Source organism: Drosophila arizonae, chromosome 4, assembly GCF_054131065.1.
Source record: "Drosophila arizonae isolate 15081-1271.41 chromosome 4, UAZ_ARI_1.0, whole genome shotgun sequence".
NCBI classification, from domain to species: Eukaryota; Metazoa; Arthropoda; class Insecta; order Diptera; family Drosophilidae; genus Drosophila; species Drosophila arizonae.
In genome coordinates this window covers 19732133-19747948 of record NC_142924.1, presented here as the reverse complement: position 1 = coordinate 19747948, position 15816 = coordinate 19732133, and the positions used below count along the sequence as shown (strand labels likewise).

The following is a 15816-nucleotide window of genomic DNA, read 5'->3' as shown; positions in this document are numbered from 1 at the left end:
CATTTACACACCTGAGCGTAAAATAACAAGCCTGAAAGGACACACACAACAATGCCAGACATTTGAATACCCTATTAAGGAGCTTTTAAATAATTTGAATCGTATATATTCTATATTAATTTGTTTGAATTTCTTTTGTGGATTTCTTCTCTTCATTTTTCAGCAAGACTTAAGAAATAAATTCTGCAGATTTGATTATCTTCTGTTTGCCCAAATTACTCATTCAGTTATCGACAGGTCACAGGGTATTTTTCGAAAAGTTAAAAGCCATTCAACTTGGCCGGCAATAAAACGGCAAATGCGAGCGCGAAAAATGTTCAGCGTGCGCACAGAAAATTATTTTATGATGCTTTTAAACTAATTTTGTGGAAAAAACAACGTGCGAAGGCACTCAAAATTTGGGAAAAAACAGTTGACGGAACGCGTGGGCACGTAAAAATTTTATTTACCTGCAGCCAAAATTCGTGGGGCCAGCGAGCGTGGCAGTCGCGCGTTAGCCAAGTTAATGCCCACATGCGGCGGGCGTAACAGGTTAGGTTTGCTTGAGCAGACTCAAGGACTAGCGGACTGCGGATGCTGAACCTACGGCCTTTGCCATGACGACTATTTCGAGGTTCTCATAGTTTAGGTCACGAACTAGTCATAAAATTAGGAAACAAAAAAAGGAGAGGAGAAAAGACGAAGGTAAAGTTCCTCGAAGGACTCGAAGGACGCAAATTTGTCGCTTAATTTTCCAGACACTTTCGCTTGCCCTTGGGGCCGTATCTTGAAAAGGACATCAATCTAAATTACATGCTCGGGCCATTCAATTTAAAATTGTAAGCCGTCTTCGACTTTGTGACTTTGGAGCAATAATACAAATATTTTCTTATATGCCTCGACATTCAGCAGACAAATTGATTTATCCGAGTTGCGTTCCATTGATGGATCTGTGCATTGTTCTTGTGATTGTCCTTGCGCACAGGAAGTGAGCAGTTGCAACACTTTGGCCGAGCCTAAGTAAATTGACATGTTCTGCTCCATAATGAAGCGATCAGTGGCAGACGCAGGCCACATTCCGGGCCAAAGAAACTGAGGCTCTGCCTACGCCTATTCATAAATTTCGGCACAGCCTGCTGATTTGTCAGCATTAGAGAATTGGGCAGGATTGACACTGACAGAGACTGGATTTTTGGTAACTGGCAAATGGATGACAACGAGCAAGGACAACGGCGTGCTATGACGCAGGTAGCGGCAACTAGGCATCCCACTTATTCGCATTGTCTCATCTCTCTCAGCTCAGCTTCCAGCTCTAGGCTATTGTTCGGCTCAATGCGCATTTTGCGAGCGTCTGTCTGGCCGGGCTGGTGTGTGTTTGCTTTTGCTTTTTTGCAAGTGACAGGCAGCTCAGCTAGGCCAGCAAATGGCAAGCGTGAACATAATTATGGTCCTCAATCTGTTCTCAGAATTTTCAAGCAACTTCAACTCCAACGCAACAGCCGCACACTGTGCCGTCCAATAAAACTCTATTCGTTGATACGTGGAATTATGCCTGCTGCTTGGCAGGACTCATATTGCTAGAGGGCCATAAATTAGAGACGAAGCCTCGCTCAAGTTGATAGAGCTGCTGTTCCTGTGGCGCAGAAGAGGAGTCCCCAGCGTGCGAGGCAGGTTGATTCAAGTATCAATGACTGGCTCTCTTGATATATTTAGTTTATCTGCCTCTCATTCAACATCTTATGCTATTTCTGTTCACTTTCACTGTCATTATCATTATCATGCCAAGGTTTGCTTACCTTTTGGCCTCTATTTACCCAACAGTAGCCTGTCCGTGACATATAATGTCTCCGTTTTTTTTTTTTTTTTTTTAGACGACTCATGCCAACACATTTCCTTGGCAAACAAGAATGTAATTTCCTGTATTATTTATTTACTTTTAAGTAGTGCTACGACACACAGACATACACACAATCATAATTCTCCTGCTCGGCTCCCCGGAAAACTGGCGCATCATGCCGTGGAAAATGTCCTGACAGCCGAACTCATTCATAAATCAAGGCAACATCGATTGTTAATTTTCGATACATCCTGAGCATGTTCTTATTTATTTTTATACTTTTTGTGCCCTTCGAGGGAAACCTCTTAAGTGCTTCTAGGTTACTAAAAAACTGCTTCCTCATGGTTATTTCAGCATGAATGTATTCGGAAATATGATAGTCGCTGACTGCGAGCTCTGGACAGCTGACGAATACTGAAATGGAGTGGGCTGTGGGTACTCCTTGTGCTTCCTGCAGTTGCATTTTTTATGACCTTGTTATCTTTAGAAATATTTGAAGTGGGAGTAAAAATTTGTATTAATAAGCAAATTGGTTCAAGGAGGGGGAGAAAGTCTTAACCAAGCAATTTGTAAGTGGTTTATAACTCCATATAAAATCTCAGCCTGACTCATTTGGATTCTATTTAACCATAAAATTTCAGGTCAAAGAATCTTCCATAATTCCCGTGGCCAACTAAACTGAGATTGGGCAAAACGAAATGTAGTTTCGAGAGAATTCCAAAGAAAAGTTCTTAAAACGTGTTGCAGCAATAAATATCAATTAACTGCGATTTAGATACCAAAGCGAGTCACGGGCTACGCTCAGAATACTCCAAAATCAGGCTAATTGCAGCTAGCCGGTGGTCCGGCAGAGCTCCGAGAGAGAGTGAGAGTGCAAGCTAAAGGAAGTCGTAAAATTGATAAGGACACAAAATGAAAATGCGCTGCAGGAAAAACTAAGCGATTAGGGAAAGTGACCAAAGTGGCCAGGTCACGTTCCAATCGTGCCAGATGACTCACACAGTGCTCTGTGGAATGTGCTGGCCACAGCTATAGCTACAGCTACAGCTTCAGCCTCAGCATCAGCTCTTTGTATTTCATTCTGCGTGTTATCAGCCGCCGTCGTCGTCTGCTGTTGATAACCAGCTACAAATTTGATGACGCAAGCGTTGACGGCATCCACGACACAAGTTGCCTAATCCAGGGGAATTTCTTGGTAGTTGCTGCCTCTAATTTGTTGCTCACTTTGTTTGATGCTGTGACGCTGTCGGCTCTTTGAACTTGCCCATATTCGGTTTATCTGCTCACCTCCTCGACTATGACACACTAGTGCCTCTGCCTTATCAACTGCTCGGTGTGGTCCTTATCGCCGCACTTGCTGCCGTCCACCTCCGTCGCCACACAGCATCGGTGTGGCCTCTCTCTCTACATATTTGCATGCGTCTGGCCCAAACAACTAGTTGTTGGCATGCGTTGTTCTTTTGTCTTGAACTCTGAAGCGAGGCGGATTTTTGTTTATTTAGCCAGAGCGCGACCCTGACCTGCGCCAAGTCTTTGTAGTCTCTGGGCGTTATCTGCATGTGTTAGCTAAGCAATAACACGTCGCATTCTCTAATCTTTCTTGGTCAAGATTTTAAGGAAATAAGTTGAGTAAATTTTGCTCATTGATATTAAAATATGAAGCTGTAGTTTATGGCTGTAGAGTATGAAATATGAATAGCATGAAACTGAGAGTGCAAAATACACAAATATCTTATCTTATCTTATCTATTATTATTTAATCATTTTTAATTTAGTGCATTATTTAAATATCATATACAAATTGTTGAAAACTAGTCAGAGCAAGACCTAAACTTTGGAATACTCATTTCTATATAATAATGAATAGATGGTAATGTAATTAAGCTAATGCAATAATGTATATTAGTAGAGCGTTGCTTAGATCTATTTAGTAGCTTTTGATATGATTATGCTTCTGGTTATGATATATTAGCAACGAATATTTTAGATCCATTAAATTATCTATAAATGAAATTAAAAAAAAAAAAAAAAAAAAAAAAATAAATAAAAATATCATAGTAAGTAATACAGAAAAAAGTATATACCACATATATATATATATATTTGTTATAATTCTGCAAATATATTGTAGTATTGAATTAGAAGCTTTAGCTATGAAATATCGCAAGCGGGCTATTTAGATATATTATATTATTTGTGTTTATAAATACATATATAGCATAAAGAGATTTAATAAAATAGTAACATGATATAGAAGGTGTATACCATATACCATATATCTTTGTCTCTTTTCCCCATCGAATTCTTCATATAAAGTATAAATTGCAATACATAATAAAGCTTTGATTTTTCTATACCATGCTAACTTTCATTCCTTCATCTAATGTGCTATAAATTGCATTAGAGACTCTAGCTATGAAATATCGGCAACGCAACAGTTTCAAATTTTTATGGCCAAATCATAAACACGAACGGAGCCTGATTAAAATTTCATTTCGCACTTTCGACTGGGTGGCTGTGATTGTTCTATATTCAGTGCTAGTGCCAGTGCTAGAGCCAGTGCGCGAGGCCCGCAAAATGTGGGGATCGTAAAGAGTGCAGTTCGGAAACCGCAACGCGTCGTCTGCACTGCAATGCAGCACCAAAAATGTCAGCGGTACTTCAAGTTTTATGGCATTCGCCGCAAACGGCCATGAGAATGTATCTAAACGGACTGGCCAGGGGCTCTGCGGCCAGGGGCTCTGCGGCTGGGCTGGGTTGAGCTGGGCCTGGCTCTAAATTCGGTTAGGGCTAAAACGTAAAACTTTTATGGCTGGAGCAGCGCGCGTGGTAGAAGCTCAGCAAAGGCAGCGACGGCATCAGCAACGTCGACGACGGCAGCAACAACGACAACGACAACGACAGCGTCTACGTCAACGTCAGCATCGTAAACAAATTTTGCCCGTAATTAATTTTGCATGCAAGTCAGCTAAAGACAGCAAGATGGAAACTGAACCTGCGAGACAGACTATATAGCAGCTACTATATACAAGGTATATATGTATGTATGTATATATGAGGTACATAGTGCGTAGTTGTTGTATCGTCAGTTGTCGGCCGTCTGACGTTTGCTGTCAGTTTTGGGAGTTAATAAACGACGCACACGGCAGCTGATTTTGAATGCCGTCTGAACAGTTCGGGCAGCCAATTTTGATATGCCAAATGTGTCGCTAAATGATTCTTCTTTTTGTTGACTATGGCCCGTCAGGCACCACCGCCGACTGCCGACTGCCGACCGCCCATCTCCCACCTCCCAGCGGCACCTACACCCTTAGCGGCTCATCACCTGTGCGTGCGTTGCGCATACGTCCCGTGTGTCCCATGCTGACTGGTATTAGCTTAGCGACTTGGCTTCGGTTCGGCTTGGTTCGGTTTTGTATGCAAATCGCCTGTCAATGGGCAACGGTGGGTCGGGGTGGGGGTGGTTGGCGTAGTGTTGTGTGTGGTGCTGGTGTTGACTGCTCTGGCTGTTTGCATACGCCCCACGGAAAACTTTGGCTCGAACAGATCGAGAGCTGCGTGCGAGGTTCAAGTTTTAAGTTTGCATTGCATTTATCAGGCAGCTCATTAGTGTGCTTGTTTGCCTTTACCGTTGTTGTTGCTGTTGTTGTTGCTGTTGTTGTCGCTGCTGCTCTAGCATTATTTATTTGAAATTTTTAACACTTGGCGTTGACAGTTTGCCGTGTTTTGTGCCTTTTACGCTAGTCACAGTACGTACTCAAATTTGCCAAACAAGCGTAAATCAGTTTGCTGCATTGCTGTTGCTGTTGTTGTTCTTTTTGTTACTTTTTGCTCATGCTGTTAATTTTTGTTGACTTTACATGTTAGCTGCTTGTCTGTGTCCTCTCTATGCGAATGCAACACATACAACAGATTGCCTAGGCAAATGTCGCAGCTGTCGCAGTTCTGAGATCAACAAGAGAAGGTACTAGACGTGAGCACAGCTGAACTAGATCAGCGTTCTGCGAGATCGAGTTTGCCGTGACTCTAAAGGCGCTTAAAAATAGATGAAAAACAAAAACAAAAAAATATGATTACACACACATTTTTCATCACATTAGACACATCATCACACACATCATCACTGTTTAGTTTCATTTTCATTTTCATTTTCCGTTCACACTGATAGCGAATGGCATTGATGTTGGATTGATTGGTGCGGATCCGGGTGGATGACGAATTCAGTATGTATCACGCGGACTCCTCTTACGATGCATACAGGAGGAGTCGGCGCAAGTTTTCCCTAATAACCTATCTGTTGCTGGGGCTATGGCTGATACTGGCTCTGGGGCAATGGCTGTTGCTCACAATGCTGTAAGTCGAATTGGAGCTGGACTTTTATAGATGATTTTTACATTTATTTTACTGTTACTCGACTTCAGCCTAGATATGAATCTGACCTTCCGGTTTTACTATTATATTAGCATTGTCGCCTTCCTGCTGGCCATTGTACTCTTTGCTATATTCCTATTCCTTGAGAAGGCCCGTTGGAAGACAGCACCCGCCGTCATAATAAGCATTCTGATTGTATGTGGCTTAGTTTGATTCCCTTTATATTTTGGTCATTTCTCTGCTGCTGATACAACAGGTGGAGCTGCAAATCATTGGCTCATTCACGCTCGTCGCCCAGGCTCATTGGATGGACATGCTCATCTACTTCAGCATCTGCCTCGTGCTCATTGTTCTCTTTGCAATAATCGGCGTCTTCTTGCCGCAGAAGGTAAGTGCTTAGCATAGATCAACACACGAAAGGGGTAAGGCGAATAGTCACCAAATGCCTTCAGATGGATCTCACACTTCACGTCGCTTTGCTATTTATTGTGGCGTTCCTATTTTTGTTGATCGGAGTCTACTTCTTGTTGATGCATTTAATAGAGCCTTTCATACAGCCATATGCCTATCTCATCTGGCAGATATCCATTACAATAACCTTGATGTTTGTAAGTAGCTCGAATTAACGGAATGTCAAACTGTTCTAGAGTTACAAATATATCCTTCAGTTTGTTATGTATCATGCACAAACAATTAACGGCAGCCGATTCGCGGAGATGCGACTGCATGATTATTGTCTTGGTTCTCTGATCCTATTCCATGATTTTCTGATCATATACTGGCTAACATTGTATTGGCAAGTCTATGCTAGGTTGGCGGCAGATCCCTTATGGGGTATGCTGAGTACTGTGGCTTTGAAAAGCAACAATAATCCCAAATTCATTGATCTAAGAGACGAAGATTATAGTGGTAAGCTAATTCATTTATCCAATATACTTGTCCTTAATGTTCTATTCGCCTTGTATAGGTGATTTTGTTTATATAGCCCCTAGTAAGCATCAAAATAAAGTGAGAGTAAGGAGCGGAACAACTGCGATATCGATAACCCTCGACTTTATGGCGGATGATATGAGTATGTTTTCAAACCCAGTTAAAGACAAGTTGCCTAATTTGTTTGATCCCGATCCCATTGAAAATCGTGCATATGATTTTCGAGGAAAAGATAAAGATCAATCAGATCAACAATATGTTCTTGAGCCCGATGAAAGCACTGTAAATCCAGAGGACAAAGATACCAAGGCTTACTCGAGGAAACCAGATAACACATCCAGATCCAATGATACTTTTCAAGAATGACGAATACTATTGATGTGAGAAAGTAAATAATAAAAAAAAATAAGTAAAATAACGACCGGACTACGATTTTAATCAGTCTTCTACCGTGGCTCTTTCATATTTATCATTTTCTAATGTCCAGTATATATAAGTAACCAACGTTTAGAATCGGATACAAAGTTCTATTTTATATTTATGTCAGATGTAAATAAAATTAGCTTTGTTATTTTAGTTATTGCTTCGCTTTAAAAAAAACACTAGTTGTTACCAGATTTGTAAATTGTCGCCCCAAATTTGTGGCATATGTTAGTAAGTTATTAAATTCTTCTCCAGTAAATGGCGTCATGAGAGCCACGTACCAAAATTATATGTACTACAAGAAAGCCCGCCAACGCTTTGCTTGCACAGTCTATAGCATATTGTTCGTGTGGCTTGCCTTGACACTTATACAGATTGCGGTGATAGCCCTCGTGTGAGTAAAACCAATTGCAAAGAGTCTCAGGAAATGCCTGATTATGTTTTAAATTGATCCGTCTCATGCAGTATGGACGCAAGGTATTTTTTTTATATGCACTACTACATCAGCTTTATATTCTTTGGTGTGGGAATTTTAATATTTGGTTTATTTATATTATTTGAGACGTTGCGTTTCATTATCGTGCTTAACTTTATTCTGGCCATCATAATTGTGAGTAATGATAACAATCCCTAATTTCTCAATTTGGTAATAATCGTCTTTAAGGTTGAGTCTCAAATTATTGCGCTCTTCGCGTTAGTCGCACGTGTTTTCTGGATTGATGTTCTTGCATTCTTTTCAATTTGCTTTGTGCTGCTCTGGATATTTATTTTATTTGGTTCGATTCTTCCCAGAGATGTAGGTATTATATTGTTTATATTGAATTTTTTTTTGACTCATATTATATGTATCCCTCAGGCTGACCTGACTTTAGATGTAGCTGTAGTTTTCATTATTGCCTTCGTTTTTCTGGCAATTGGAATATTCTTTATGATGGTGCATTTCGCTATACCTCGGACTGGGTATTACTCTTATCTAGGCTTCGAAATCGCAATTACTATTATGATACTAGCTGTAAGTCGCTGATTCATATTATATATTTAGCCTATATCTGATACACACTTCTCAGTTCGTAATGTACCATGCACAAACTATCAACGGCGGTCGATTCGCGGAGATGCGGCTAAATGATGCACTTTTGGGATCATTAATTCTCTTCCACGACTTTCTCATTATTTATTGGTTAACTTTCTATTGGCAAATCTTAGTGAGACCATTCACGCCCAATAATTGGATTCTCTTGACGAACATAGAAGATTTTACTACTGTTGCACCTTGTGCTCATCAAAGTCCCGAGGTAACAGTAGGTCCGTTACCTCAAGCAACTACCGCAACGGATAAATCTCCAGTTCAGCCGCCGTCCCCAACGCAAACTCCACCGCCAACTCAGTCACCAACTCAGCCGCCAACTCAACCGCCAACTCAACCGCCAACCAAACCGCCAACCAAACCGCCAACCAAACCACCAACTCAACCGCCAACTCAACCGCCAACTAAACCACCAACTCCAACGCCAACTCCACCGCCAACTCAACCGCGAACTCAACCGCCAACTCAACCGCCAACTCAACCGCCAACCAAACCACCAACTCAACCGCCAACTCAACCGCCAACCAAACCACCAACTCCACCGCCAACTCCACCGCCAACTCAACCACCAACTCAACCGCCAACTCAACCGCCAACCAAACCGCCAACCAAACCGCCAACCAAACCGCCAACCAAACGGCCAACCAAACGGCCAGTTCGACCGCCTAAACCTACAACGAAACCATGGGTATGGGGTTAGAAAGCAGTAAAGCCGTGAGGCAAAAAACCAAGCAGAACATTAAGGCAACCAGGTCATCGTCCACTTAAACACCATGCATCAAGCTAAACCAGGCATATCTGGTGAAGACATTTGAATCGATAATGATATTTCAGGTCAAAATCAACGGAGAAAGGATAAGCACACGGGACGTAGGAATGGGGTACGTAGGCCAGAGATCAACGGAGACTTTTAGCTGACAAACAAACGGATGCTAATAACAAATGCAGACTTACCGCAGTTTTCGCTAGAGGATACGAAAAGAAGTAACGGTTGAAAATATAAACCGTGCTGCAAACATGAAAAAAGAAAGGCAGAATTCAGCTGATTGTAATTGTAGTATACAGATGGACATTGCATTAGCGATGAAAGAGACTTTCCAGTTCCTGAGCTCAGAGTGCGATATAGTATTATCTTTTCTATATTGCACTCTGAGCTCAGGAACTGGAAAAGTTTCTGATACAGACGAAGATATGGGAAGGTCACTGATGCAGTAATAATGTCCAGATCCTAGAGAATGAAATGTCAGAAATTATCGAAATTAATCTGAAATATCTGCAAGTGAAGGAGTCTGCATTCGGAATCTTGAAAGTAAAATTTTCGACTCTAAATATATTGACTCGAGTTACCCATATGTTATTTTATTATTGTTATGTATTTATTACCAATAGTGTTATTTTATGACATAGAAATATTTAGTAGAGATTGCAGGACTACGAGATCCGTGGGACCATTTGAGGATATGCTATTTCAAATATTCTTTCCTTCTTTTCTGACACAACTTTCGAATATAATTGTTTAATAAGTTTACTTGTATATGGACTATCTTTATGGTGAGAATAACAAAAAATTGTGTATATTTAACAAAGCAGATGTGTATAGTATTGGAAATACTCACTTTGCACATTTTTAGGGAGTGTACAATAGGAAAAAAGACCGAAATTTTGGCACAAACTCTAAAAGTAAAGCTAGGAGGTTGACATTTTGCGTAAAAAAAAAAAACAATGACCAGCTATTTTTTTTTTATTTAACATATTTAGAAAATTAACATTAATAATACTAATAATTGTAAATTATTTTGATATTCAATTTGTCTGGATCTTTCCTTTTATCTGCTGCTCTTTCTTTTTGTTCCGAGCTTCTGATGCGTTTTCTTCAAGAATACTAGCAGCTAACTATTAACTGGTATCCATGGATTAAAACTATGTGCACAGTTGGGATATGACAAGCATGTATATATTAAAATATATAAGCGCAGTGCGCTCTAAATTTGTCACTCAACTGAGTGCAAGTTTCTTCATAATCAGCTTCTTTATGGAGATTTCAAGGTTATTTCATGAGGAGCCCGGATTTTTTTATGTGTCTCAATTTCTACCCGTGAATCAATTGTTCTTTTTAAAGATTCTGGCTAGTTTTTGGCAAATATGTTTATAAAATCAATAAATTTGATAACTTGAGCAGAAAAAATGTTTTCTACACTTTCCATATTGTTATCCATTTTCTCAACTATAAACAATTTGTTTAGCAATGTCTAGAAATTATGAGCTCTGAAATTCATATTTTACTATAAAATTGTTCTTTTTTCGAAATGGAACAAAAAGGAACAAAGGGTCAATAGTCTTTAATAAAAGAGGGCTCAGAAATTTCGGCTTTATTCCAATAGTGGAATACACTTAATGAACGGCGAATACTTTTGTCAGAAACAAGATTTAACAAGTATGAAAGCTCTAGTCGAAATTCCCTAAATCCTTCGAAGAATTGATATTTCACAATAACTCTTCGCGTTTTTCTGCTTACACAAGAAACACAAAAGAACACAGAGATGCAAGCATAAACACGCATTGGCTGCAGTGTGGGCTTACTATGGAAACTTAATTGCTTAATAACTTTTCTGAAATTGATCGTGAATATAACATTAAAGGGCGTGTATGTGCCAAAGCACAACTCTCTACTACTTGCAATAAGTTTTTTACAAATTGGTGGCGACGGGGACGTGGTATCAAAAATCTGTAAATTACCAAATCTCTCTAATCATCTAATTTTTATACACAGTAAATATGAAGTCTCTAGGTCTGAAAGTGTTAAAATTAGGCTGAAAAAACACACACAAGAATGAGAAACCCAACGCCCTGGCATATATAATATATATATATATATATATATATATATATATATATATATATATATATATATATATATATATATATATATATATATATATATATATATATATATATATATATATATAAACCTATATTTGGAATAGCTTGATTTCAGTTTTATGTCAGATATATAATAAAATTAAAGTTTTTGTTTGTTTTTTTTTTTTTGTTTTTTTTTTTTTGCTTTAAAAACTTGTTTGATTTTTTAGTTGTCGGTCAATCTTTTTGGTATATGTTAGTCCAAACAGACGTAGTAAGATACTAAAAATTCTGCAGTAAATAGCGTCATGAGAGCCACGTTCCAAAATTATAAGTTCTACAAGAAAGCCCGCCAACGCTTTGCTTGCACAGTCTATAGCATATTGTTCGTGTGGCTTGCCTTGACACTTATACAGATATCGGTGATAGCCCTCGTGTGAGTAAAACCAATTGCAAAGGCTCTCAGGAAATGCCTGATTGTTTTAAATTGATCCGTCTCATGCAGAATGGACGCAAGGTATTTATTTTATAGGCACTACTACATCAGCATTATTTTCTTTTGTGTGGGAATTTTAATATTTGGTTTATTTATATTATTTGAGACGTTGCGTTTCACCAGCGTGCTTAACGTCGTTCTGGCCATCATAATTGTGAGTAATGATAACAATCCCTAATTTCTCAATTTGGTAATAATCGTCTTTAAGGTTGAGTCACAAATTATTGCGCTCTTCGTGTTAGTCGCACGTGTTTTCTGGATTGATGTTCTTGCATTCTTCTTAATTTGCCTTGTGCTGCTCTGGATATTTATTTTAGTTGCTTCGGTTCTACCCAAAGATGTAGGTAATATATTTTATTTTACTGTCCTTAGACTCATATTATATATCACTCAGGTTGACCTGACTCTAGATGTAGCCGTAGTTTTCATTAATGCCTTCATTTTTCTGGCAATTGGAATATTCTTTTTGATGGTGCATTTCGCTGTACCTCGGACTGGGTATTACTCTTATCTAGTCTTCGAAATCGCAATTACTATTATGATACTAGCTGTAAGTCGCTGATTCATATTATATATTTAGCCTATATCTGATACACACTTCTCAGTTCGTAATGTACCACGCACAAACTATCAACGGCGGTCGATTCGCGGAGATGCGGCTAAATGATGCACTTTTGGGATCATTAATTCTCTTCCACGACTTTCTCATTATTTATTGGTTAACTTTCTATTGGCAAATCTTAGTGAGACCATTCACGCCCAATAATTGGATTCCCTTGGCGAACACAGAAGATGTTACTACTGTTGCACCGTGTGTTTATCAAGGTCTCGATGTATTTATGTTACCTCAAGGAACTGCTGCGGTGGATAAACCTCCAACTCAACCGCCAACTCAACCACCAACTCAACCACCATCTCAACCGCCAACCAAACCGCCAACCAAGCCGCCAACCAAACCGCCAACCAAACGGCCAACTCGAGCGCCAACCAAGTCGACAGCCAAAGAGACAACTCGTTGGTATGTATATTCATATACACATTTATCATGGCCATGGAGATCAGCAACAACGGAGATTCCTAACTGACAAACAAACGGATGTTAATAAGAATTGCCGACTCACCTCAGTTTTCGCTAGAGGATACGAAAAGAAGTAACGGTTGAAAATATAAACCGTGCTGCAAACATGAAAAAAGAAAGGCAGAATTCAGCTGATTGTAATTGTAGTATACAGATGGACATTGCACTAGCGATGAAAGAGTCTTTCCAGTTCCTGAGCTCAGAGTGTGGTATAGAGAAGATAGTATCCAATAGTTTGGTGAAGATAAAGTTAAAGTTGCTGATATAGACGAAGATGTGGGAAGATCACTGATGTAGTAATAATGCCCAGATCTTAGAGAATGAAATGTCAGAAATTATTGAAATTAATCTGAAATATCTGCAGGTGAAGGAGTCTGCATTCGAAATCTTGAAAGTAAAATTTTCGACTCTAAATATGTTGACTCGAGTTATTCTTTGTGGTTCCTTCGAATATAATTGGTTACTAAGTTTACTTGTATATTGACTATCTGTACACAAGTCTTAGATCGTGACAATAGCAAACAAATGTGTATATTTACCAAAGCAGAAGCCTCTAGTACTTTAAATATTCATTTTGCAAATTTTTAGGGAATGGTGAATTTGGATGATGGGTGGATTACAACAAACAAGTAAGAAAGCTCTAGTCGAGACTGCTCAACTAGGAGATCCCCTTTGAGCAACTGATATTTCAATAATTATTCGCACACACACACACACACATACACGCACACACACAGGCACAGAAATTAATTATTTATTAACTTTTCTTGCGGATATACTATCTTCATGAAACTTGTAGATCATGATTATAATAATGAAATGAGTGTATTTGCCAAAGCACAAGTTTTTAGTATTTGAAATACGCTGTTTACAAACTTATTAGTAAGGGGGAAGATATAAGGGTTGGGGGTGAATTATAACAAAAACCGAATCTATATAAAATACAGAAAATCTAAAGATGTAGGAGATATAATTTTATAACTGATTTTCGTCAAGGGCTTTTAATAACTGGGCCAAATGGACTGAGCTCGTCACCCTGATCAAAACTATATATACTTTTTGGGCTCAGCCACGCCTTCTTCTGCCTGTTACATACATTTCAACAAAACCATTATACCCTGATTTCCTATATCGAATGGGTTCAGGGTATAAAAAATCACTATATCTTCAGGTCCGATTTGCCACGCCTCTAATGGAAGTAGTCATATAATTTAATTCATTAATCTTTATAGAATCATAACATTAGCCTACTTGCGAAATTTCAGTGTTCTAGCTTTCATGCCCCAAATGGGCATAGATATATCCGCCATAGCTGGTTGACACAGATCTACATTCCAAATTTCAGCATTCTAGCTCTTCGACTAATATGATTTGTGGCATATGGGCAAATGCTTTTTCCGATTTATTATATTATATTGATACGAAAGGTAGGGGAGGCATTACACATGGATACTCTGGAGCAAATGCAATACCATTTGTAGAAAGAAGCTCTGAACGCTGAGAAGAAGCAAGCGCAGATACAGTCTTTGACTCTATAAGAATGGAGATTAGGGATCCTAGTGCTGAGAATCTCTTAGGTCCCTATGACCAACACCAAGGTCCCCATTGATACGAATGATTCAGTGAATTTATATACACGCAGATAGTAAGGATTTCTTCCAGATTATACAAACATACATACACGCATACCATTAGTATTATTTTATAACAGGTGACCAAAAGATTTATCACTCTGAAAGTCAAGCCCCAGCAACCTGTCATACGAACTCCACTGTAAAAATAAACCGTTCGACCAATTACGGTCAGCCCACGTGCAGACCCCATAAAAACGTACTTGTACTTCACATCAAATACATACAGAAATGCATTTGCATATGCATATGCCCATACCCTTACCCATGACACATATTTACACGTGTGCACACGTTGTCAGGCCTACATCGGATATCTTGGCCAATCCTGGTGCATTTACATTTTGAATAAACTTAAGAAATAGGAATACCACATCAAAAGTCTAATATCAATTCTATATAAATATTGTAAATACATATTTTCATAGAATCTATTGAAAATATTTATTAAATAGATTATTGAAAATAAAAATACAATCTCTTTATTCTATTTGCTGAAACGGTCTATTAAATATTTTTTCAATTGAGCTAAGAATGGATTTTCTATAAAAATATACAATTATCTATTTTTTTGTTTTCGATTTCAAAAATTGAATATGGTATTGGAAAATAATATGGAATTTTAAATATAGTATTTTCAACTTGAAAATGCTTTATCTATTGATTAATACGTTCAATTTTGTACGTTCTTATTTTTGTATTATTTGACAGTCAAATTAAAATAGAATAGATAGTTTAGATTAGTCATTTTCCAATTTCATGAAAATTGGATTTTCTTTAAAAATATATAATTAACTATTATTTGCTATATTTAATTCATTGAGTATAGGCATTGGCTTCACTATAATCATAGAGCTTCGTTTGCAGAGTATGCAATAGTCGACTGTTAAATGCAAATAATATTTCCCTTGCGTCTTATTTGATTTTGTGCTGTGCAGCAAATCATGGCAAGAACGTAAAACACGACCGCGACACCAAGCCCAACGTTGACTGCAACTGCTGCTGGTGTTAATGTCATTACCAGCTTTCAGAGACGCCGCCCCACGCCGCCTGCTCCCCCCCCTCCCTTGCTGACAGTTTAGCTGGCAGTCACTCATGACTGTGACCTGCACCAGATACACGATG

General features: G+C 38.7%; 3 protein-coding genes and 1 long non-coding RNA gene across 5 annotated transcripts; all 4 read left to right on the top strand.

Annotated features, from left to right (window-relative positions):
* The first annotated feature begins 1712 nt into the window (after nucleotides 1-1712).
* LOC149269372 (uncharacterized) lies at nucleotides 1713-2680 on the top strand. The gene is made up of 3 exons (XR_016269768.1): nucleotides 1713-2247; nucleotides 2304-2385; nucleotides 2458-2680. It is a non-coding gene; the product is annotated as an uncharacterized LOC149269372 (long non-coding RNA).
* A 3172-nt stretch (nucleotides 2681-5852) lies between these two features.
* On the top strand, nucleotides 5853-7629 carry LOC108614631 (uncharacterized). 2 transcript variants are annotated; one of them, XM_018008838.2, is made up of 6 exons: nucleotides 5853-6169; nucleotides 6238-6382; nucleotides 6444-6575; nucleotides 6640-6795; nucleotides 6856-7096; nucleotides 7155-7626. In XM_018008838.2, exons 1-6 carry the CDS (start codon nucleotides 6042-6044, stop codon nucleotides 7481-7483), a joined length of 1131 nt encoding a protein of 376 aa, XP_017864327.1. In that variant the 5' UTR covers nucleotides 5853-6041; the 3' UTR covers nucleotides 7484-7626. The 2 variants fall into 2 exon arrangements, with proteins under 2 accessions (XP_017864327.1, XP_089322739.1); XM_089466613.1 differs by having other exon boundaries at nucleotides 6030-6169; nucleotides 6243-6382; nucleotides 7155-7629.
* Nucleotides 7630-7665: 36 nt separating this feature from the next.
* Nucleotides 7666-9984, top strand: LOC108612387 (uncharacterized). The gene is made up of 5 exons (XM_018005265.2): nucleotides 7666-7934; nucleotides 8006-8150; nucleotides 8205-8336; nucleotides 8397-8552; nucleotides 8608-9984. Exons 1-5 carry the CDS (start codon nucleotides 7807-7809, stop codon nucleotides 9325-9327), a joined length of 1281 nt encoding a protein of 426 aa, XP_017860754.2. The 5' UTR covers nucleotides 7666-7806; the 3' UTR covers nucleotides 9328-9984.
* A 1642-nt stretch (nucleotides 9985-11626) lies between these two features.
* LOC149269371 (uncharacterized) lies at nucleotides 11627-13474 on the top strand. Its single transcript, XM_089466612.1, has 5 exons — nucleotides 11627-11922; nucleotides 11992-12136; nucleotides 12191-12322; nucleotides 12377-12532; nucleotides 12588-13474. The coding sequence occupies exons 1-5, from the start codon at nucleotides 11795-11797 to the stop codon at nucleotides 13065-13067; spliced, it is 1041 nt and encodes a 346-aa protein (XP_089322738.1). The 5' UTR covers nucleotides 11627-11794; the 3' UTR covers nucleotides 13068-13474.
* The last annotated feature ends 2342 nt before the right edge of the window (nucleotides 13475-15816 follow it).

Bases quoted from the DNA above. Each gene is read 5' to 3' on its own strand.
- LOC149269371 (XM_089466612.1), top strand. From the start codon at position 11,795: ATGAGAGCCACGTTCCAAAATTATAAGTTCTACAAGAAAGCCCGCCAA. The intron at 12,323-12,376 runs GTAGGTAATATA...TATATCACTCAG, and splicing joins CTTCGGTTCTACCCAAAGAT to GTTGACCTGACTCTAGATGT. The intron at 12,533-12,587 runs GTAAGTCGCTGA...CACACTTCTCAG, and splicing joins TTACTATTATGATACTAGCT to TTCGTAATGTACCACGCACA.
- LOC108614631 (XM_018008838.2), top strand. From the start codon at position 6,042: ATGTATCACGCGGACTCCTCTTACGATGCATACAGGAGGAGTCGGCGC. The intron at 6,170-6,237 runs GTAAGTCGAATT...ACTCGACTTCAG, and splicing joins TGGCTGTTGCTCACAATGCT to CCTAGATATGAATCTGACCT. The intron at 6,796-6,855 runs GTAAGTAGCTCG...TATATCCTTCAG, and splicing joins TTACAATAACCTTGATGTTT to TTTGTTATGTATCATGCACA.
- LOC108612387 (XM_018005265.2), top strand. From the start codon at position 7,807: ATGAGAGCCACGTACCAAAATTATATGTACTACAAGAAAGCCCGCCAA. The intron at 7,935-8,005 runs GTGAGTAAAACC...CGTCTCATGCAG, and splicing joins ATTGCGGTGATAGCCCTCGT to TATGGACGCAAGGTATTTTT. The intron at 8,553-8,607 runs GTAAGTCGCTGA...CACACTTCTCAG, and splicing joins TTACTATTATGATACTAGCT to TTCGTAATGTACCATGCACA.